The sequence below is a fragment of the Rhinolophus sinicus genome, chromosome 14 (assembly GCF_057876585.1).
Source record: "Rhinolophus sinicus isolate RSI-liver-muscle chromosome 14, RSI-T2T, whole genome shotgun sequence".
Taxonomy (NCBI): domain Eukaryota; kingdom Metazoa; phylum Chordata; class Mammalia; order Chiroptera; family Rhinolophidae; genus Rhinolophus; species Rhinolophus sinicus.
The window spans coordinates 125,222,413-125,246,808 of NC_142514.1; the positions used below are offsets into that span (position 1 = coordinate 125,222,413).

Genomic DNA, 24,396 nt, shown 5'->3' on the forward strand with positions numbered 1-24,396 from the left:
GTTAATCCATTTACTGTGAACATTATTAAACATTTATTAAATGCCTGTGGATGGTAAAGAATTTCAAAGGCACGGTTTTGTTCATTGAGCTCCAAAAAAGTCAAGAACATAAAACTACTAAATGGATCAACTAATCCCAGCCTATGTGGTTTCACAAAACAGGAGCACCGCAATTACTGAAGCGCAGAAATAGATTTTTGATCCATCGGGAAAGCATTCAGAAAATTATCACCACTAATGAACAACAGAAGATTTATTTGGATTATAAAACTTGACTAGAAAAGAAATCACCTAAAAATATGAGCTCAGTTCCCTGCCTTTCAAAAGAATAAGGAAAAGGAATTTACAGAAAAGATGGAATCTAGTAGACACTCTCTGAAGAATCCAAGTCAATTTAGGGTAGTGTTTCCAAACTACATGCAGGAGAATGTGTGGACTACTTAAATGAAGATTCCTGGGCTCCTACCCGGGACCTACTGAATATGAACCATTGGGAATTGGCCCTGGGAATCTGCATTGTTAACAAATTCTGAAGCTGATTCTTGTGTACTCCTAAGTTTGAGAACCATTACACACTGTGAGCCATTAAATAACCTTTGGCAGCTGACTTAAAGATTCTTAAAAGACAAAAATCCAAACAAGTTTAGGCCATTCTACGCCCAACGGTCAAATGAAGACAATGGTCTGAACTCGAGACTCAGTAACAGCTGCAGGGCTAAATAGCTGTTCATTCTGCCAACAGCTCAAGCCATGGTTTTTAATACCGGGAGAGGCCAAGAGCTGATAAATCATTCAACAGTAGTGCCAACCCAACCGCACCATGGTGATGACTTCTCTCGTTGGACATACATTTGCCAAATTTCTCCTCAACCCTAGCATCTCCCTGGTACAAGTCGAGGCTATCATTCCTTATCAGTTTCTTGGGCTTGGCTGTTAAAAATCTGTAAGAAGTGAGAGGGGAGGCAGTAAGATATTTAAGAATATTATTATATGGAAATTCTAACCTTCCTAAAAATTTTCACATCAAGTTCACACCTTTTGTTCTGTAATATAGAGAAAAACATAGTTTTACTTTGTAAGAGAAGGGAGCAAAATGAAATGTAAAGTGAGAAAGGAAACTGCTACTGTCGTTTTTAAAAATTAAAAATCCTCTGGGAACGTAAAGCAGAAACATGTGTGATGGATGCAAAAAAAAAAAAAGAGAACTGAGTTAGGACTGAGGAGAGATGTGGGTTCTAGATCCATCTATATCCTCTTGTGGGTATGTGACCTTACATAACTCAGGTAGCTTCTCTTTAACTCAAAGGAGTTTGTGTTTATAACAAAGAGCTTTCTAAGTCACAAACCAATGTTAAAACAAATGTAAGTGGCATTATTATCATCCACGGCAAAATTTATTTTATACAATCTAGAGTCTAACAGAACAAATGCAGAGCAGTGAGTTGTTTTGCCAACAGAGGCACAGGATATCAAACTCTTGGGAGTCAAGAATTATAAGGGGCGCTATAGCATCAGATGAAACTATACACACATTTTTCTAAAATAACAGCCAAGATGAGAACAAAATAACATGGGACAAATGGGGACAATCTGGACCTCGTCACCAAATTGCTCCTGTTCCTCCCTGTACCGAGCTACACGAAGACGGGAATTCCTCATAAAACTACGCAATGCAGTTTGACGCGGTCATCTAGGTAGTAGTGGTTAACGGATCAGTTCAATCCCTTCCTGCTGACCTACCTACCCACATCCACCTGAGTCCCAAAGTTAAGCTTCTCTCACTGGACAGCCACACAAACAATGGGAAAAGGAAGGTGATTGATGGTCTGTGTCATCAGTGAGCCTGGGGTTTAAGGACTTTGAAACTTGTTTAACACTTCATTGTCTTTTTTAGGTCAATCCCAAATTCAAGCGTATCTAAGAACAAGCAAGGAAGCCCATACTTGTCTTTAGATGGCAGACAGCATAGTATACAGCAGTACTCAGAGCTAAGTTTGAAACTAGGCTCCAAGTTATATATCTTCTCCGAACAACAGTTCATGAGTTGAGGATTATAAGTTCTACCTCCTGGGGCTGTTGGGAGAATGAAATAAGACATGACCCTAGAGCCCTTCATACAGTATGCTGCTCATTGTAAGTACACAAAGAAGTCATTAGTAGTAGTTCTGGTAGTAGAGCATTAGCACAGAGTAGACAGTAAAGGTTACTTCCCTTCCTGTATCATTGTATACTTCAAAGGTGAAAATACATTCCAATCAAATAGTAAGGTATATATAATAAAATAGAGTATGTGGCTAAATGCAACCTGGTTTTCTTGACATTTACCTTTTCATTCATCATGGCTATAAAGAAAAATTTTATAATTTACACTGCCCATAATAAAAGCCCATGTATACAGAAATTACAGTTCAAGTTTGTGATGATGCATACAGTTTTTAACTCCTATCCAATATTTAACAGTTTCTCAAATCGTTTTTCTAGTATTACTGATGTAGTTAGTATCCCTATGACACCTTCCCACTACCTATTTTAATCAACGTCATCATCATTACTGAGAACAAAGCTCGCTCTGGGTGTTGTTAAAATGATTTAATATATATAAATGTGTTCTGAAGATTGTGAAGTGCTAATATTACCATTTATACTAGAGAAGACATAGCCCCTGTCTTGAGATGTCTACAATCGAAAGAAGACTAGAAAAATGCACAGTGCTAATAAAAAAACACACATGCCCATGTTCAAGCACATGTACACTTAGAGACAGTAACAAAAATAGAAAAATATACATATAAATATATATAATATATATATAATAAATACATGTATATAAATATATATGTATATATGTTTATATATATGCTGGAAAATAAATAAATAAGGGACAATAATAACATTGGAGTCATTTCGTCCCACATTTAAAAATGTTTCTATAAAAAAAATCAGTTCTTACAAATCAACCTTGAAATAAATTTTTATAACTAAAATCCACAGCATGCCCCCCTGTGGTCTATCATGAAAGCATTTGTAGAAGCACACCTCCAAGTGTTAATGGAACATACACAGTGCAAATAAATGCCTGTCTTTCAAGGGCTAGATGTGCCCATGAAACATGAAAGACCAAGCAACTGATGCAGTATCATTTCAGCAAAGTAAAGGGAAAGATTGATACATAAAATCCATTTGAAAATCCATTCCACACTTCTAATTTAAAGCCAATTCAAATGTAATTTACTTTATCAGGGCCCTTAATTTAGTGAAGGTCAAAAGTGCAATCAACACAGGTGATAATTACTTACGTTTATCAAAAGATAACCTGGTAATAGTAGGAGCTAAATGAGAAAAACAGAAAAATAGTGACTCCCAATGAAAACCATGGCTTTCGTTGTACAAACAGGTCTTCTTACAAACCAACACATTCTAAGAAAAAAGATTTTCCTGGGTCATCTCTGCAGCAAACGCAACCTCATTTGTCATTCTATTTTAGTATGAGAATATCGCGTTACTTTTCCAATGTTTACAATGTGCGAGAGGAGAAACTACACTTCTGACACAAAACTTACCACTCTCGTCATCTATATTGAACCTTCCAAGACCACTGCCATCCCTGATGGAGTACTGGATCTCTCCATCCCTCCCGGAGTCCTCATCTCGGGCAGTCACCTGCAGGACACTTGTTCCAATACGTGAGTTTTCTTTTACAGATCCAACAACAGCAAAGTCTGGGAAATAGGGTGTATGGAGGTTTTCGTTGACATCCACCACTTCCACCTCAACAAAGGAAACAGATGACAGAGAGACAGGCCGCCCTTTGTCTTTCGCCCGAACCGTGAGGTTATAGAACTGCTGCTTTTCATAGTCAAGCTCTTTGCTCAAGCGAATAGCACCACTTGCTTTATCTATTTCAAATCTCCCATTATAGTCACTGACCAAAGAATAGCGCACTTGACCCCCCAGTCCAAGATCTGGATCCTGGGTCTCCAGCCAAGCGATGACAGTGCCCACGGGGAGATCTTCGAGAACCTTCACACTATAACTACTGGGAATAAAAGCTGGGGAGCAATCATTGACGTCATCCAAAAAAACCTTAAGAGTCACAACCGAAAACAGCTGCTGGCCACTTTCTGCCTTGTCTCTGGCTTCTATTTTTAATGAGTAGTTTGCTTTGGACTCCCGGTCCAATTGGTCAGCGACATAAACGATTCCAGTGGAGCTATTGATGGCAAACTGCTGTGTATCGGTCAAGACTGAGTAAGTGACTTCACCATAAGAACCCAAGTCTTTGTCTCTGGCTTCCACTTGAATAATCTCAGTACCGATACTTGAACTTTCAAGAATGTTGACTGTGTAACTGTCTTGAAGAAAAATTGGGCTATTATCATTGGCATCCTCCACATTGATAGTCAGCAACCTCCACGAAGATTTCTGTGGATTACCTAAGTCATAGATGGTGATATTAAGGAGATAGAGGTCTGTGTGCTCACGATCCATGGGCATAAGGACTTTAAGTTGCCCGGTCTCCATATCAATATTAAAGCAACTATCCGTATTTCCATCAGATATTGTAAATAGCACCTTTCCATTGAAGCCAGAATCGGCATCATAGGCTTTAATTTTCAGGATGTTAGCACCAACTGGCAGATTCTCCTTCACAGCCACATCAGAAGGAAATGACTTGTCAAAATGTGGTCCTTGCCTATTTATTGAATAAAAATCAAGAAATCCATCCTCCAGATTCAGTTTCCCATTTGCTTTTGCCTTAATGAGTAGTTTCTCGGCCAGTTTTTGAGCTACACGAGTTTCTCTGCAACTGAAGCTCTTTGAAGACACCTTCCCATGTAGGACTGAAATATTAACTGACATGGGGTCTGCAAAACTTTCTCCATCGGTTGCTGTAATCCTGAGGGCAAACTGACCATGTTTAATGCCAGAATTCATTAGTGACTTTTTAAGCTGTAAAACACCAGAGTCTGGGTTTAAGTAAAAGAAACCAAGTTCATTTCCAGAGAGGATTTTGTACTTTACAAGTTCAAGTTCATCGATATCGATTGCTGAGACAGCTGTGATATGACCCCCAACTGGAAAGTCATAAGAAATAACTCCCTGGCAAGCCACTTTTTCAAAGAGAGGGCTATTGTCATTGACATTTCCTATTCGAATAGTGACATTGACCTCACTTTCATGGCGATATGGGGAACCCCAGTCAGAGGCTCTGACGATGAACCTGTAAATTTCTGGAGAGGATTCAAAATCCAACTCTTCGGTTGTGCTAATAACACCTGTAAACTGGTTAATGGCAAACGGTAACAAATTCAGGCTGGCAATGCTATAGGTGATGTACCCATTTTCTCCTTTATCCTTATCAGAAGCAGAAACTGTCAGAACACTCGTTCCTACTGGAACACTTTCATTCACAAAAGCATCATACACTGGCTGCTGAAATTCTGGGGTGTGGTCGTTCGCATCTTCTATGCCAATGGTGACTTGTGCTTTTAAATCTCCTTCCTTGTTTGTCACCACCAGTTTATAAATCTCCTTCTTAATGGTATTCAGTGGCTGTGCTGTGACAATGAGACCCGACCGAGGATTAATTTTGAAGTACTGTGTATCCTCACCAGGAGATAATTTGTATTCCACATCTAGCGGTTCAGGACTTAATTTTACTATAGCAACCACGACACCAGGAGGGGAAAATTCACTGATGCTCACATCATACGTTTCTTTTTCAAATCTAATTGGGACGGTGTCTCTTTTAGGGTTGGCAATGTGGACAATCTTTACCGCAGAAAATTTCTGAGGTGACCCTTTGTCTTTTGCTTGAAGAGTGAGATTATAGCCATAGGGAAAGCTCTCCCAGTCAACCTGCCTTCTCTCCTTAATCTTGTACTCGTTCATCCACTTCCCTTCCTTAGCCAGTAAGAACTGATCTAAAGGATCCCCAGCCACAATGGACACAGATTCAATCTCTCCATTGGCCCCCTCATCTAGGTCATCGACTGTCACCACTGCATATGTCGGCTCTTCATCCAGTGAGAAAGGAACATGAGTGACCACATGGATAGTTGGAGCGTGTTCATTTATACGTTCAATGTGAACAAAAAGCTTTGCAGTACTGCTCACTCCGTTGTTTCCATAGAGTTTCATCCCTCGGTCCACAGCCAAAATTTCCAGATCATACCTATTCTTTTCATCGTAATTTAATCGTCCACTTAAAGAGATGACACCACTGGTGGGATGAACTGAAAAGAGATCGACTTTGTTTTTAAAGTAGTAGTAGAATTCTCCATTGGAACCGATATCGGCATCTGTTGCTGTCACCTGGGCGACACTAGTCCTTAAAGGTGTACTTTCTGCTATTGTAACAGAGTATGTTGTGGGCGAAAATAAGGGTCTCAGATCATTCATATCTAAAACCTGTATACTCACTTTGGTCCATGCTTCCAAATCCTCTCCTCTGACAGAACCTTTTACTATCAATAAATAATTGTCCTGAATTTCCCGATTCAATATGGCAGAATTGCCACCTTTAGTTCTTATTCTGAGAAAACAGAAATCTGCAATGATGACTTCCTCTGCTTTGAAAAAGCCTTCCTCGTCTCCAGATACTATTCTGTATTTGATATCCCAGGACAGATCGATTAAGGTGATGCCCATTCTACTCTGACTGTTGATGTAGGTCCTTGCTGCTGAGTTCTCATACACTGTAGCATTATAAATGGAATGTGTGAAGTGGAAGCCCAGGGGCCCAGTCCCCGGCAACCCCTGGGAGACAGTGGCCAAGAGCTTGAGAAGCAGGAGGATGAGGCAAGAAGGAGGAGGCCGTGTACCCACACAGTATCCCATAGTTATATCCATCACATCATACTTCCATCCTGGAGGGGGGAAAAGAGAGAGAGAAACGATAAATTAACTTAGAGGAAAGTAGGAGAAGAAATAGGAAATAACTGTTATGAAATAGTGCTTTTAAAAAACTTTGTTATAAAATCTTTTCACTAAAACATCAATACAATAATTAGAAACCTTACCAGGCTACAAGATGAGAAGGAATTCAACATCACTAGAATTTCACCTCATCTCGTTTGTTTTGTTTTTTAGTGACACTTTTACACTGTTGATGGAATTGCTCATTGGTAAAAGATTTGTTACATTCTGAAAGTCAATTTAGAAATATGTACTGGAAGCCTTAAAAAGTGTATTTACCTTTGACATAAAATTATCTCCTAGGCAATCAGTCTACGGAAATAATTAGACAAGTGTACACTTAGAGTCCAGTTTAAAATACAAAAAAAATGAAAAGATACTAATTGCTTATCAATAGAGAACCAAACAATTTTTGGCTCATTCATAAAGGGAAATATTATGCAGCTATTAAAAATAATGGTTTTAAATGATGTATGTTTTCAGATGCTTTAAGATATAATGCTAAGAGAAGATCATAAGACAGTGTATGTGGTATGGTTCTATTATTTAAACGTCTAATCCACAACTGCATTTTAGATTTAAAAAGGATTAACTGTGTTGTGGGACTTGGGGGCATATGTGAGCTTTCTAATATTTCTTCAGTTAACATTGCTTATTAAAGGTTATATCATTACTTTTACAACAATGTTCTTTTAAAGAAATACTTCCAAAATATTACCATCTTTTGTTGTGCCGACTTTTACACTCATCAAGATTTATGCATAATCCAACACCATGAGAATGAACGAAGCATCATGTAACAAAACAGAAGGGATCATCTCTAATAAGTTGCATGATCTATTGCACGATCTAAGTGATATCCATGAGTGGACCGTGCTCCTTAGAACAAGGGAGGTAAGAAAGATTTTTGTGCAAGAAATATTTAAAGAATTACAAGAGATTTATGTTCTTAAGAGTAATATAAGGAATTACTTCCCATAATTTTTACCAGTCTATTAAATTTCTAGTCACCACAGCTCTCGGCCTATGTAGATTAAAACATAAAAACATTTTCCTATTTTAACAAGAGCTGTCAAGTATTTAACATAGAAGACGTGGAGAAATGGGCTAGTTCGCAAGAAACAACTAAGTCTAGTTACACCCTGATGGCTCAGATTTTCAGCATCCCCCAGTTTAGGCGTTCTTCCACTAAGGCATAGTCTGCAAGACCTCACATTCCCTTTCTCTTTCTCCTCTGTAGGGAATGTAGAGAAAAGAAGAAATGGGATTTTGCACACTATGGGTTAGGCATTGTGTCAGGCGTTTTCCTACTTTGTTTTATTTAATACTTACAACAACCTTAAGCAATAGGTACTATCTTAACAAACTACATGGTACAAAACGAAAAAGTTAGACAAGTTAACTTATTTGGTTACCGGCTGTAAGCTGAAAAACATCCTACAGAAGTTTAACATTTTAAAATATTATGAATTTTATTTTGTAGTTTACAATAGTCCCTCCTTATCCAAGGGGAATATTTGCCAAGACACCCCAGTGGATGCCTGAAACCATGAATAGTACTGAACCCTATATATATATATATATAATGTTTCTCCCCATACATATGTATACCTTTTCAATTATAAGGAAGCAATTTATGGCTTTTCTCTGGCGTATCCAAATCACCAGCATCACTTCCCTTGTACTCGGTGGCCATTATTAAGTACAACAAGGGTTACTTGAACACTGAGATATCCAGACAGTCAATCCGTTAACTAAGATTGCAGCTACTATGTCACCAACAAGACAAGGAGCTTATACAGCGTAGATATGCTGGACAAAGGGATGATTCACGTCCAGGGCAAGATGACACGAGATTTTACCAAGCTACTCAGAATGGCTCCCAATTTAAAACTTATGAATTGTTCATTCTGGAAATTTCCATTTAATATTTTTGGACCAAGGTTGACCATGGGAAACTAAAACTTTGAAAAATGAAACTACAGCTAAGAGGGGACTACTGTATAAAACACTTTCATGGCCAGGGTTGGCAAGGCACATGTTATTAGAACCTTTTTGTAGATGAAACCATCAAACCTCATGTTCCTAGCAGCAGAGGCTGAATTAGAACACTTTCTCCACATCAGACAAGGTTCTCTCATTATTTTTCCCAACTCTGCCCTTCAGGAGACTCTCATAAAGCAAAATTCTGGGCATGCATTTGCTTGGTTCCAACTGGGGATGAAATATGTCTTGCTGCTTTCATCTGCTTTAGTATCCAGGAAACACTGAATAGGCTGGTAGAAAGAGTACAGTTTAATATAAGGATTTCATAAGCAGAATAGAGTAAAAACGAAAAGCAGAAAGATGAGATACGATTTTATAAAATAAGTTAATTTCACATGCAATTCCTCTTCTGGATCCTTAGGAAATGCCTCAAGTTCTAAGTGTGTGAAGCATTAGCTTGGATGCAGTAGGTTCAAATATCCTACCCAGGACAATGGAGAACTCCATGGGACCAATGCCTCTTTGTGGAGTACATCGCTGAAATACAGGAGCGAGAGAGCCCTCTTTAGGAATCACAGATGTCAACCAGCAGATGCTTTAATAATACCCTCTACACATACTCAATAGAGTCTTTTATTTCATCATCTGAGAATGCTCCAGAGTAAGGAGGTATTTTCAGGCTTGCTGTGAACTTAGTGGAATGAGACACGGTTCTCACAGGGAATGACCAAAGGCCAGGTATACTCTCTCAAAGTAGAAAACTGGGGTCACTCCCAGCATCTCCAGGGAAACATAAATTTAGTTTCTGCCTCATTTCTCACTCGTTTTTCTATACCAAGGGCACTGCCTGTGAGAGCAGTTTTTGCTGACACTTTGCCTCAAAATTCTGGACCCCATGGTCATCAGAGAAGACAGCGCCAATGATAACATTCAAACCTAACAATGATAACAAGAGCTCAGTTTAACTGAACTTTTTTTTTTTTAGTCTGTCCAACCCCAACCCCCACCCTAAACCCAGACTGAAGGAAACCTGATGGGAGAAGTAGCATTTGTGCCTCATTCTATTCCCAGCACCCAGGAAAGCACGTGCCACATATGAAAAATATATCATGATATAAGCTGATATAAGCTGAGTTTGAAAGTGTACATCTGGGAGTCGCATAAGTTTTTCAAACAGTAAACAGTGCCTATTTAATACTGGTTTGTTAAATAGAGCGTTAAGGTCCAGATGTAACCAGAGGCCCAGAAGCCTTTAATATATTCAGTTTCCAAATACCAAAATATAAGCACACCTTATTTCAGGAAACAGAATCAAGAAATTATACAAACTAAAAGAGCCTGAAAGACCAGCTGGTCCAGATGAGGAAATTGAGGCCCATAAAAATGAAGCAATCCCCTTAATACCAGGTCTCAGATCTGAAAACAAATAGAAACGTATGTCAATTGAATTCGTTTTTCTTTGAGTTTGTAACAATTTGAGAGCTGTGGTTTATCATTGTTTTGCAGTGATCTTTGTTTTCTGACATCTTATTACTCCCCCCTCTAAGTAGTTAACTGTTTATAAGTAAACATTTAAGTGCCCGAAGGGGACAGTTACTTTTACAGACCCTTCTGGTGAATCCTTCAAAGCACAGAATGCTGTCATAATATAAAAAAACATCGTTCAATTTAACTATTCCAAAATTGGTACTTATGCATACTGAGTTTTTCTTTCAGCAAGATACACTGCTGGGATTTTCTTTCTTATAAAGAAGAATCAATAGCTTTAAATGCAAATAGAAAATACTTCATCAAACTGACGGGGAATAGTATTATTGTGTACTGAAATGGGGATTTACCACCAAAAAACGGAGCAGGACTAAGCTTGTTGACCTTGGTTGTTGAAACCAGGATATCTCACAAGGTTTTTGTATCTTTATTTCTCAGAGGGAAACAAAAGCTCTATTTTGCACAAATTAATTAAAATGCCTTGCAATTTTTTTCATTGATTTAGAGCATAAATGAGTGTTAGAAGTTAGGAATTCTATAAAATTCTGCAAAGTAAATAGTAAAGATTTTGGCTTTTTTTTTTTTTTTTTTTTTAGCATGCCAAGACAACTGTTAAGATGTTGTGGGGTTTTTTATTTGTTTGTTTTTAAAGTACTCCTTTTTCCACATTGAAGCCAAGCTATTCATGAGGCCAACATGACGGTTACGGTGCTTTAGATACTCTGCACATGGATTTATTCTACTGCTTCTGGATTAATCTTCTGGATTAATTTTAAAAAGGCACTTAGTTCCCAACCTCAGAGCCTATTTTCTATGACTTAGTAACATAATCAATAATTTTTGATATAATTTCCAAAGAGATCATCAAGCCATCAATCTTGGAGATATTTATTTTTCAGAGGGGGTCCAATATGCCTCCCATCCAGCCCTATCTGCTCAGTTAGGGTGGATCTTAGCATGGGATTCAGAAGGGCACGCAGGTGTTTCTTTGCAGGGATGAATACATACCAGAGACCTCAGGGGCAGGGAACAGCTCTCAGAAAGGCCACCTCTCTGGGAGTGCCTTGACTCCACAGGGTGCCTTTGCTTGCTTGGGTAGCCTGGTGAAGCTGTTTTCTGCCATTATTAAACTGGCCTCCTTAAATAGCTGAGATTTCTGAATAGTAAGAAAAGGCATCTTAGAAAAACATTCTATTTTCACTCCAGCTCTTCCTATCTTACATACTTTGAAAGGGTTTTCTTAGCCAGAGAGACATGGTGCTGGAGAAATGTGCTATAATAGGCTGTGAAATACGGAACAAAGTCAGTAAATGAAGGGACTTCCCTGTACAGGCATCCTTGATGAAGAGGACTTGTGTTAAAACTGCACATGAAAGTCAGCCACCACTCAGGTGTGTGCTGTGACTACACAAAGGCTATATATGTGCAGTGGATCCGCAATGTACACTTTGATGCCTGATGGCCTGGGTTTGAATCCCAGCTCGACGACTTATTAGCTGTGTAACCTTGGGCAAGTTATTTAACCTCCCTGTGCTTCAATTCCGTCTTCTACAAAATAGGAACGATAGTTCCTACCAACTAAGATTTGAATTAATAAATATGAAGCACTTAAAACAGTTCAAGGCACATGGTAAGTATACAATTGCTAGCTATTAATATCATTAACTAAGGCAGTTTTCAGAAAAGACAAATATCTGTGAGTTACAAGATAAGGGAGGAAACTTACAACCTACTCTGACATTTTCTTTTCCAATAGGAAAAAACCACATCAAAGGTACAGGAGAGGATGTCTTTTCTTTACTAAAAGCCAAGGATTACTATATTATATCCAAAGATCAGAAAAACCTGACTCCAATTCAGGCTTGGCCATTTACTGGTTGGATAACCTTGGGGTACTTAAGGCTTTTAAAGTCTCAGTTCCTTTATCTTTAAAATAAGGATTATAAGAGTTCCCACTGCCATATAACAGACTTATAATCTTGTCTGGCACACAGCACAATTAACTGTATTTAATTATTCAGGTATTCAGAAGAAGGGATACAAAATGGAAAACAAGTGAAAAGTGCATTAAGAATACCTAGTACATTGTTTTGTACACCTGAAACTAATAATTAAAAAAAAAGAATAAAGGGTCAAGAAGGAGACAACCCATAGGATAGACCATCCCTAATATGAAGGCCACCCTTCCATAGACCCCAGACTCGTGCCATGGGTCAAGGTCAGTGCCAGAGAGGCATCCGTGCATGGTGAGTGCCAAGGGCTATTACCACAGCTCGGCAACTTACGCAACTCCCACATGTACACTTTCAAACTCAGGAAACTATAGCTGCACTAGGGAGCTACTCCTCAGGCCTGGCATATAATTCCTGAGGAGTTCTAGCAGGATTTCTCCTTACAATGATGAGTCCCAGAACAGCCCGATACTGGGAAGCCCTATCTTCCAAAGCAGCTTATTCTGATACTGCTCAAATTACCTTCCTCATGGCACTACTTTATGTTCTGGGTCCTTGCTCCTGAAATCAGTTATAGACTGTCTGTAGGACACACTTGGGAATAAAGTTTTACTCTCTGGCTGATACTAATGGCTGCTTGAAAAGAAGAAAAAAATGTTTACTGTGTCGTTTTTCTTAATACAGACCATTGTAGCTAGAGCGTGTACAGGATAATATACTAGGCATTTGGGTCACAAATAATTCATGCCATGCCGTTACTCAGCTTATATCCTGATATACTGAACCAGAGTCACATAAACTCACTGAGTTTTACAGTCAAAAGGATCATAAAATTGTCTAGTCCAATACTAGTTTTAAAGTTGAGAAACAGATTGAGAAAGGTTAAGCGATTTGGACAAGGTCACATAGCTTGCTAATAAAAAAGCTAAAATTGGCCCTCAGATCTCCACTGTGATTTTGACTCATATTGCTATTGCCACCTTTAAGAATACAGATTTCTAGTGTTCATGTCTACAAATTTTACTCCACCTTCTAAGATTTAGCTAAAATGTCACCAATTCTGTGAAACAATCCCAGGATAACCTATCCAAGTGTGAGCTCCAGGTCTAAAGCTGTGATTCTTAAACTTTAGTGAGATTCTGAATCATGCAGTGCTTGTTAAAGCTCACATTGCTGGGCTCTACCCCAGAGTTTCTGGACCCGTTGGTCTGGGGTGGGGCTAAGTATTTACCAGTATAACAAGTTCCCAGGAGATGCTGGTCTTGGGGAAACCATATCCTGAGAACCACTGCCCTAAACTTGGTCTGTATTTTATGTATGTATACCTCTCTGATAGCACTTTCTTCCTGGTATTAAAGGTGTTTTTAAATTACATATTAAATAGTAAGCTCCTGTATTTCTTCTTCTTACAGTATGCAGCAAAGTACCTTGAAAGGTAAAAATTCAATTTTTATCGAGTGAAACTTGTCTAATCAGCATATACCATACCTCCACAATATGCACCAGGGAGATGAAAATGAGTATCAGACGAATCAGGAATTATAATCATAAAACTTAGAGACCCTGAGGAAATAGAGGTAGTCCACCATTTCCCAATGACACAGGATTTTCCATTTCCATGACGTATTATTTTATTATACGTGAATAGGTATACAACTGAAAAAAACGTTTTAGGCAACACCAGTTGAACAAAGGTAAATATATTTCATAATTTAGAACTTGGAGCCTTTAGTATGCTTCAAAATAAACTTTCCCCCTTTCTCCCGTCCTTGGTCATCTACAATAATTTATCCTAATTTAACTCCTCATGAAACCACAGTCTATTATTATTGTCTGTTTCCACCAGTAGCAGTAAGTCTTCTGGTACATAGTCAGGACTCAACTGTGATTCCAAGGGACATAATATGCACAATTTCTAAAATCTGTTTGATCATGAATCTCTCTCTCCACTCTGCACCCCCACCCAACACATATAGTGTCACGCAGGGCGGCCTGCTGGGTCTCTGCTCCCGATCCCCACATTTGAACGCAGGATATGGTGAGGCCAAAAAGGAACACCCACAGAGCCATAGGTAGGGGAGTCACACCACTATAGTCTCACTGGAGGCTGGATTTACAGGACGTGCGACCTGCTATCCGCTTTTCTGCCAACTGACCGACTCTTCTTGACTCCACTCTCGACTCCCCTCCCCAGCGTAGCCACGGCAGTTATATTAGTGGCCAATGGTTCAAGGGCTACAGCTGACGGCCAACTAGCCACAGCTGATGGCCATCTACTACCCAAGCCAGCACCTTCCCACATGAGGCCAAGAGCCTGGAAACTGCTCTCTGGGGCTCTGTCCCCACATATAGCCACATGCAGGCGAAGAAAGAGTATTTTGTGGAAAACAGTTGGGGAAACACTGACTGAGTCCAAGCTAGCACTGTGCCTCAAACAGTTTAAACAGTTGCCTGGAAAGTTTTGGAGGTGGGTGTCATCCAAAGATTCTTGACACGAGTTCATTATTCTTCCTCTCACCCCATATCACAGGGTATGAATTCTCATCGCAACTAAGCTGAGAGTTATTCCTGAAGAAACTGCTTCAATACTCGTCATATAAACACATCTCCATGTTCCAACTGAAGAATGAGACTGTTCCAGAGTTTCCTGTGCTATTTTCTATTCTCATTTTTTTTTAAAAGGCAAACAAAGAATTTGCACAGTTCAATGAGCAAAAAGACTGGCATGAGGGAAAGAACCTTATTATTGTTGAATAAGCATCCATATTTGTTCATAGCTCTTATTATCTATTTTTACTTAAGTTAATGGTCAAAATCAGTTTGCCAAATCAAAAATACTTAGATTCAAATCCCAAAGCCAAGTTCATGTTTCACTCATCTATGGAAAATGCTGCTTTTCTACTTGAGCCCCAAGTTTACGCACGGCTTTATAAGCAAGGAGAATATTTCATTTACAAGAATATATCACCTTCTATCATTCTGAACAACGAAAAAAATCCCAAACCAAAGCCTCCAGTTGGTTCTGCCAACCAGCCAAGCAGACTGTTACCCAAACCCAATCTTTTTCATGGTAATAATACTGTAAATTCTAACTTTTTACAGTGGTGCAAATCTTTCCGTTGTCTAAAAATGGTGTCTCAGGAGAAAAGTCAGTCAGCATGAAGCAAGTGTAATTCAAGTTGGTTCTGAGAAAAATGGAAGGATCAGCCACACAGCGGCATTGGTCTGAATACCCTCGTTTATTTTCTCCCCAGGTGCTAGAAATATTTCCATACAACACTGGTTAATGTCAAGTATCATTTCATCAGTGAATGCTTCAAATTCAGGGGTAATTCAACCAGGGGCTACCAGAAGGAAAGATTAGCATGTTGTTCAAGCCTTTTAAAAATCACTTTTCCCTCTGGAGAAAGAAATTCATCATGGGGTAAGGAAAAAAAAAGGTATAGAGAGGATATAATTTGCTGCTATGCTTGGCTGTCTGAGAAAATGTTCCAGAAAAATGCATGATTTCGATTTTTGTCTGGTGGGCCTCACTAACAGAAATCAAAGGTTAAATAACATTAGTATCCGCTTATGTTCACAATTTTAAAAAACAAAACAAAGCAAAAAAACCTTGTTCAAGTAACAGCATTTACTCTGGCATAACTGCCTGAAAAAAAAAAAAAGAAAAGAGAGAGAGAAAAAAAAAGAACCTGAATAGTTCCAAATAGAACAAATGTCTTTAAATAGTGTTCATTTCAATAGTTAAGGGGCACAATACATTTGAGGGGAAAAGATGCCCTCAGAGCTTTTTGCTTGCTACATTCTGACACAATCCATATTTACTGCTGTGTTAAATCCCTGTGGCCTATCCTATTTCCAAAAGTTAACATCCTTTAAGCCATTCCAATTGCCATTGTTCTTGTTAAAGAATTCATCTTCAAGAAAAAGAAGGAGAATTACTATTCTACATGGTAAAATCAGGAATCAGGAAAGTAGAATATGGGAGTTCCCTCAGTACAACCCTTTTCTGCTGCGATAAGCAATGGTCATGTTAGGGCAAGAGGAACGTGATTGCATCCATGAGAGAGCTCGGGGTACACAGAGCTCTAGGACCTAAATGAGGTAAAGAACGTACCAGATTTCCCTTTTCCAAAAGAGCTGAACCACCAAAGAAAAATTTGATAAATGATAAAACATCCTAAAGATTGTAGAGGGCTTCTGGGAGAATAGAATTCAATTCCAAATTTTTCCAAGGTTACACCTGGGACCAAGTCTTATACTGGACAAAGCAGACCACAGGCTCCAGAGGGCAGTTCTGGACATGGCTGTGTGCTTGGTTAAATGTCACCCCAGAATTTAAGGCAGCAGCACTGAGCTTGCATATGTTAGATGTACAGTATAGAATTGCTAAATGAATTTAACGAGAAAGGAGATACACATGCAATTCTCTACAACGGAGTAATACTATATGTTTACCTCATGAAGGCTGGGGACTGGCAAATGAGGATGGGGAAAAAGAATACTCCTGCAAGAAATAAAGAAACAATATATCAGGAAATTGATGAGACTCTAAAAGGTATCTCAGGCAGCAATCATAATAAACTCAAGAAATAAAAGGAGAAAAAAATGACAAAACAGCTTAATATATGGAAGATGAACACACAATGGAGAGAGGTTGATATTATAGTAGAGGGGGAGACAAAAAAGACTGTTTGGAAATAAGCAATGATAAAAGTTGCCAGGATTTAAAACAGCTTGCATGTGGGTCAAGAAATGCGGTCTAGAAGTGTGCTGACAATCCAAAAATCTTGTCAGTCACGTCTCCGCACAGTGCCAATACTGACAACTGTGTCTTAGCAAACAAGGCAAAAATGCAAATTGGTTCCTTCAGCTTTCCCATACTTCCCATTAAGGTTATTTATTATTGACTGATGGGTTTACGTCAACGTTGCCTGAATTAGTGCTCAGTGCTAATGAGACCAGATCACAGGTGCCATTCCCACACGGGACTACCGACACAGTCTTCCTAAAAACAGGTCAACAAAAACAAGCGAGCATCAAGTACACTCCATCTCAACTAAAAAGCTCAAGCCTGCAGAATCATGCATCAGTGAGGTCCTCATTTTCACTTAAGAAAACATATTTCCTTAGATGGGCAAGACATTTTTAGACATTTTTGTAGACACGGGTTAAAGGTATTGTCAAAGAACCTCCGAGCACACAGTCACTTTCAGCACAAACAACACATTAGGTCCAGGTCAGGGCTACTATCCTAGAGCAGCCAGAAATAGTCTAGGTGTGAGAATACTCAGTACCTCAGAGCTGGCCTGACAAGCACTCTGCACCCTAGAGGAGCTGCCAGAGAGTGGAGGCAAAAGGTCAAGGGCAGATCCTCTCTTTGGAGAGTAACTACTAAGTATACACCTATGAGGCTGGTCAACTGAGCACATTCTAGGAGATGTTGAATTACTGCCTGCATCTCTGTGAATTGTACCGCACAATGCAATCTTGGAAGAATTAGGACCCAGAGCAGTGGCTGTGGTTAATGAAGTGGCTTCCTGGAACACTCCCTCAACCCTCTTCATGGGACCCTAGTATCATTTTTGAAACTGAAAACTAGAAGTGAGGAAGCAGTCCAATGCGTAGGTTCCAAAAGAAAATGAACATATGAGAACTCAATGAGTATGAACCCAGGGCTTGGGAGACAGAACAGATCAAATTCCCACATGGCTGATGAGGAAAATGAGGGTACCACTAAGGGCCAGGCGCTGGCCATCTGTGTAAGAGATAACAGTAACCCTATAGCCTTAAACTCCTGACCAGCCTTACATGTCACTCTCGCCCCTTCCATAACATTCCTGCTACAACCAGTTACATCCTTACTTAAAACCTGAGCAAATCCTACGCCAGCTGAAAACACTTCAATACCTTTCCTAGGCTTTCAGGATAACAAAGACCCAAACTGTCAACGTGGCTGAGAAGATGCTATCAAATTTGGCCCTGACTTCTTTCCTGGACTCCTCTAACCATTCTGCATTTCGGCCACACTGGTCCTTTTTCTGTTCTGGACAGATCACCTCCTGTCTCAGGTTCTTTGCACATGCTGTTGCCCCTAAGTTCAACCCCTTCCTGTTCCTGATTCCCCACCGCAGAAACACATGCACACATTCACCTCAGCTTCCATATCCCTCAGGGGACAACTCTCAGATTCTCAAGACTAGCTCTGGCCCCTTGTTACATGTTCTTGGAGCACACAGATATTTCCTTCATAACATTCATTACCATTTGACCTGTATTTTGCTTAAGACTATTTGATTAGTATCTGTTATCCCAACTTGACTGTGAACTGTATGAAGGAAGGGACTGTCTCTTAAGGCCATCATCGTTGCCCACACCATATATACTGCTTGGCACATAATAGGTGCTCAATAAATATTTGCTATTGGATAAACTATAAATGTCTTATGAAACCCCAAGAAAATATAGGATTAGAGCAGTGGTTCTCAACTAGGGGCTATTTTGTCTCTAGAGGACATCAGGCAGTGTCTGCAGACATTTTTCCTTGTCACAATGAGGAGAGAGGTGCTACTCGCATCTAGCAGGTACAGGCCAGGGGTGCTGCTACATGTCCTACAAGGCACAGGACAGTCTCCTAAACAAAGAATTATCTGACCTAAAATGCCAACAATGTTGAGGTCATGACTGGATTACAGGAACTAGGGGAATTATATTGAGAAGGGTAGAGATGTGTGTGTGTGTGTGTGTGTGTGTGTGTGTGTGTGTGTGTGTGTGTGTGTGTATTCTTGTGTGTACACACACACACAAGAATAGCAGACACTGCATGGAGCTCTTCTGGTGCCACTGACATGTTTCCTAGATAAAGCTCTAGGAAGACCAGGTCTGGGTATCTGGTGCTGAGATCTGGACTCTCCTCCTCTAGGGCTAAGATGGTGTCCATCCCCGTGGTATAAACCTAGCTGCGTTCTGAGATCCCCGTCCACAAGAGAGAATCAAGGAACCTTCACCTTTCACTGGCAGAACCATTTGGTCTGATTTCTCCAGGTAGTATTCACATGTGGTAAGGCCATCCGTCACCTTGACAGCTAGAATCCCCGTTTGCTCCCAAGGACTAATGTGCGACAGTTTTCCACCAACCTGACTTGGGTCTCACTCTTTACAGAAGCATTTATTCTGCCAGCAAAATCAAGGCCCTGGACGATTGATCTTTCCAGGTCAATAAAGGGCCACCTCTCTAGAGGTTTACATAATTTTCTCTGCATGACTACTACGACCACAGTCTGCCAAGCATTTGAGTGGCCTCACTTTTCCACGGTTTGGGGCAATCATTTTACTCTGCAGCATGGTATACAATGCAGGACTATCACACCCTGCCCTGGGTTGAGAGAACAAGCACAACTCCCACAATTCAACTTTAAACTACAAGAAACTAAACAGATTTTTAAACACCCTTTAATATCAACAGCTGCTGGAAAGTGAATGGGTTGTTCCTCTGAGAAGACCTAAACCAAGTACACTCATTCCATGTAGTTAAATTGAGTTTTATTCTAGTCTACCCCTGAATACATGTAGTTAAAAACCAAACACTATACACTTTGCCACTAATGATGTACTACAAATAAATAGTTTACACAAGTGTATGTAAACTGTGAAGGAGGGAGCAGCAATTCTGAGCACCCACAGCAGATGTGTAGGCACAGCTGTACAGGGAAGCTGACAAGAATTTAGATGAAATTTACTTTAAAGTCCCACCAGAGTGAGAGAAGTTTTGCTTAACCTTTACCAAACCATTCCTCCTTGGTGGTTCAGATCTGACTTTTCTTTTAGAACAGATTTCCATTGCATTTAACAGGCTTTTCCCACTTCCTTTTTTTTTTTTTTCCAACTAAAGAAAGAAGCCCTAAAAATTTGCCCATTATGAGTAAATGTCATTAAACCATTACAAACGTATGCACAGAAGTGTGCTTTTCTGTGTAATCAGTAAGTGCTAATAGACAAGAGTAAATATTATGAAAAAAGAATTTAGCAACAGCAAATTCTGTGCACCAAACACCTCATGTTCTAAGCTTCAAGTATCCCCTAAGTTACACTACTGTTTTCAAGAATTTCTATCATCCACTTTAAAAAGATGTTAGCTCTCAGCTTCACATGGGTAACAATACCATCCTTCCATTACTTGTGTGTTTTTAGGAGGAAGAACAAGTGATGTGATTAGTGAAAAATTTCTTAGGTTAAACATCCCTAACCAGAAGTTTTGGCAGCAGCTACCATTTGCCTCACCGACATTCTGCAAAATCAAACACCAGTTACTCAAGAAGTATCTGTTGAATTAGGAAATGACAGTAGCTAATAAAGAATGAGCACTAACCATGTTGCCAGACCGTATGCCTTGCTATGTTATCAAAGATAACTTTGTGGTGTTTCCAGAGACAAAAGAAAGAATTTCAGAGGTAGTTTATGCAGCAGCGTTGCCCTGGAGTTGAAATGATGGTGCTCAGAAATTACTACTTGGCATGTGGGCTAACTGATGTCAGGGCTAGGATGAAAACCCAAGCTCCAGACTAAAAATAGTTATAGTACTACTATAAAAAATAATATTCTAGAAGTACAAAGAGAAAGCTTACTTACCATACTATCATAGACTCTCAGATAAAAGCAGAGTGTTTATGACCCCAGCTCTCCCACTAAGAGTTTACGTGGATTCAACATGTCACTAAGAAGCAGACAAGAAACATTATTTGGTAGTTTAAGATTATTTGGTTTTGTAATCAAGTAGTTGCTCGTTATTTGATTTGATTAAGAAATAGCCAAAAAAATAAAAATAAAAAATCAGTTCTCTTCTAGACCATCATGCTGCTGATCTCTCCACTAAGTAAAAGTGAAAGAGATAAGTTATTCATATAATTTTGCCCTTCACAGTTTACATAGAGTAGATATATATACCTATATGATTCAACACAAACCAATTCACTTTTGAAACTTTGGGCTTTACTGTGTCTATCTCATTTGAGGGACGATTTTGCAATGACCTCTTGCTCTAGCTTCTTCCTTTTCTAGTGATTCAACTTTAATTTCAGTTCCATTTTTTTTAAAAAAAAACATCCACAATGTATGTGACACATTGTGTCTACTTGATTCTGCACTAGGACCACCCCAAAACCATTAATCTACAGTTGGAAAACAATGTGAATGTATATAACACAACTCAACTGCATACTTATAAATGGATAAAATGGTAAATTTTATGTTATGTTTTTTATCAGAATATAAAACATTTTTTTAAAAACGTTAGCCTTCATCAAGGCCAGTGCTTTAATGTTTTTTGCATCAGATTTATATGCTGATATAAAATCTCAGAACATCTGAGATTTTCAGCAGTCATTTTTTGGAAGAGGCTGGGAGGAAGCTGTTATTGCAGACTATATAATTACAAACAATTATCTCACTCAAACCAAGTAAGTACCATAACTCTAATACATCACCTTCTTTCCATCAACCCATTGATTGCAAACTCCCTTGCCTATCAAGAAAGCCCTAAACAACCACTTAACCTAAATTAAAAAAAAAAAAAATCAAAGGAGTAAAACCTTCAATTTCAAGTTACTTGGGAATGCTGCATACATTCAGTGTCTGAGTCCAGGATGAAAGACATTTAGGGAATTTTTGCCTTTTAAACCAAAGCAAGCATTTAGGTTCCCCATGTAGATCAACAGAAGATGGATCCAACACACAGGATGGGAGGAAATAGGCCAAAGGTAATTCCTGGGGATATTAAAAGTAGTCAGATGACAGAGATGACTTTGTGTCTAATGTTCCCGCTGAGGCATCAATCCTTTAATGGGGGTAAGTGCTTCTCCTTTCTAATATATGCAGAGTTCATCAAGATCCTAGTGCACTGTCCCTTCAGGATAAGAATTTTCATAGGTCTAATCAATGGTGAACACACAGGGCAGTCCCTCCAGCTTGACATTCCCTCACATAAGCCTAATTTAATTGTGACCAATTCTTATCTGAGTCTGCACTTCACTGACAGAAGAGAGGAGCTCTGAACAGGTTTCACAAATGCTGGCCTGGGGCGGTTTCAAAGTCTTTCCATAATTGAAGCAGCTATCTTTTCTCCTCAAGGTGGGGTTTTCATATTCTACCAGGGAAAGAATTATAAGCTACATGTGAATGGCATTATTCGCATGTAGGATGCACCTTCCCAACTCATAGAAAGAATCACTCCTTTATCAACACTGCTGCCTGGAATCCCTCTATAGATGACTGAAATTAAAAAATGAAGAAAAAAAAGAAACTCATAGGCCATAGCCTCGTATGCAGGGGTATAAAATGAATCCTGGTAAAAGTGGATCCTGACAAAAGTCATAAGGTATTAGTAAGATACTTCTCAAAGTCTACTAAATATAATGGTGTTACTCCATTTCAGTTTTTACTATCCTTTCTTCGTGGTGTCACTCTAAATGAGAAGAAAAGGCAATATGTAAATACTGGACTACTGGCCAACTACTGTGCTTAGCAATTCAGTATTCACCCCCAATTCTTTACCAATTGTAATCTACTTAACTAACTGGACCAAAATGAAAATGTTTCTCTTCCCTTTCACTTTTTTGATGGGCAGGTGGGGAAATCAGGGGAGGGTCTTGATGAAAGAGGTGCTTTAGGAAGAATATTAATGCTCTATAGTTCACAAGTGAGGGATATAACTGGGGACAGTCCTTAACATCTTGCCCTTTCTTCAAAAATGTCTTGCTGCTGCCTTAATGGAGAAAGAAATTAAATTAAGATACATTTATGAGGCAGACATAGACAGGATGATAATTTGAACATGATTAAAGGTTGAAAGAAAACAGTCACGGTTGTTCTTGTCTTTAATGCTTCAAGATGAGAATCTGGAGAATTCTGATTATGTTCCAGGACGCGCTCCTTCAAACTCCGCTCCTCGCCCCACCCCCATCCCCAGATAAGGGGATTCAGAGAGAAAACACACATGTATAGAGAAGAGGAAGAGGAGACGTTCGGAGTGACAGCCAGATGCTGAGCATTTACTACCCCTCCCTCCTGGTCACAGGCTGCCAGTGCCAGCTGCTGGGTCACTTGACTGACTCTTATGCTAGAATTTCAGTGATTCAGGTAAGTCAGTTGTTACGATTAATGGAAAGTTAGCATTGCATATGTAAATGAATGAGAGTCTAAAACACACAGAATCACTATTACAATAAATATTGGTAACTTCACAAAGGGTGCAGTTCAAACCAGTGGTGCCACACACCAAATACCCCCGAGATGTTTCCACGTTGAATGACCATCTGTAAGCTTTGTGACCACTTCAGTCCTTCCCAGTAATGTATAACTGAAGTATCTGACCTTCAAGTCTGCTTATTTTCAGCTTGATTTCAGTTATTACACTATAAAAATATGATGCTTGGGTTTTGGGCATGACCAAGGAACCATTCATTATCCAAAATTCCCATTTATTTTATGGTGAAATCATTTAAACCAAACTGTTACGGAACTACACTAGTACAGCAACTCAATTCAACCAACATCTGTGAATAATAGCAGAAATAAACTTCAAGAAGCTTCAGGGAAGGAAAATGCTGACAGGACATGGCAATATCGTAAGGTAAAAATTCAAAGGGTTATGGAGCAGGGGTAATGCTGCGTGGGGCAGTGCAGCAGAGGATGAGGTGTTTCATAATATTTTACGGAGTGCCTGCCAAATGCCAGGCATTGTGATCATACATGCCTCACATATTTCATTTTCACAATAAATTCATAAGTATGATACCTCATGAATTTATGTCCATTTTACAGATGATACAATTGTGGTTTGGAGAGTGATAGGCTCTTGCCCACGTACTCATTCATACAAGACAGAGCTACAATTCCAACTTGGGTGTATGTCTGACTTCAATGCCCAGTCTCTCACCTACCACAATATTATCTTCTAATCTGAGGTGGGTATAGAAGACAGAAAGAAAGTTAAGGATTGATTGGAATCTTTTTAGTACCAACTCCAGTAAAAACACCGATGTGGGAAAACGCAAGG

The 24,396-nt window shown here is 39.3% G+C and overlaps 1 protein-coding gene across 6 annotated transcripts in view; it reads right to left on the reverse strand.

The window, feature by feature from the left end:
• The window catches only part of FAT3 (FAT atypical cadherin 3), a 634,277-nt gene that overhangs the window by 503,686 nt on the left and 106,195 nt on the right, over positions 1-24,396 (reverse strand). For 5 of the 6 annotated variants that reach the window (XM_074335616.2, XM_019737552.3, XM_074335615.2 and 2 more), the window contains exon 2: positions 3,561-6,869. In XM_074335616.2, the coding sequence (XP_074191717.2) occupies positions 3,561-6,852 (3,292 nt within the window). In that variant the 5' untranslated portion in view covers positions 6,853-6,869. Of the gene's footprint in view, positions 1-3,560; positions 6,870-16,802; positions 16,853-24,396 lie in introns of those variants that run through there. The other variant, XM_074335614.2, reaches the window with a different exon arrangement.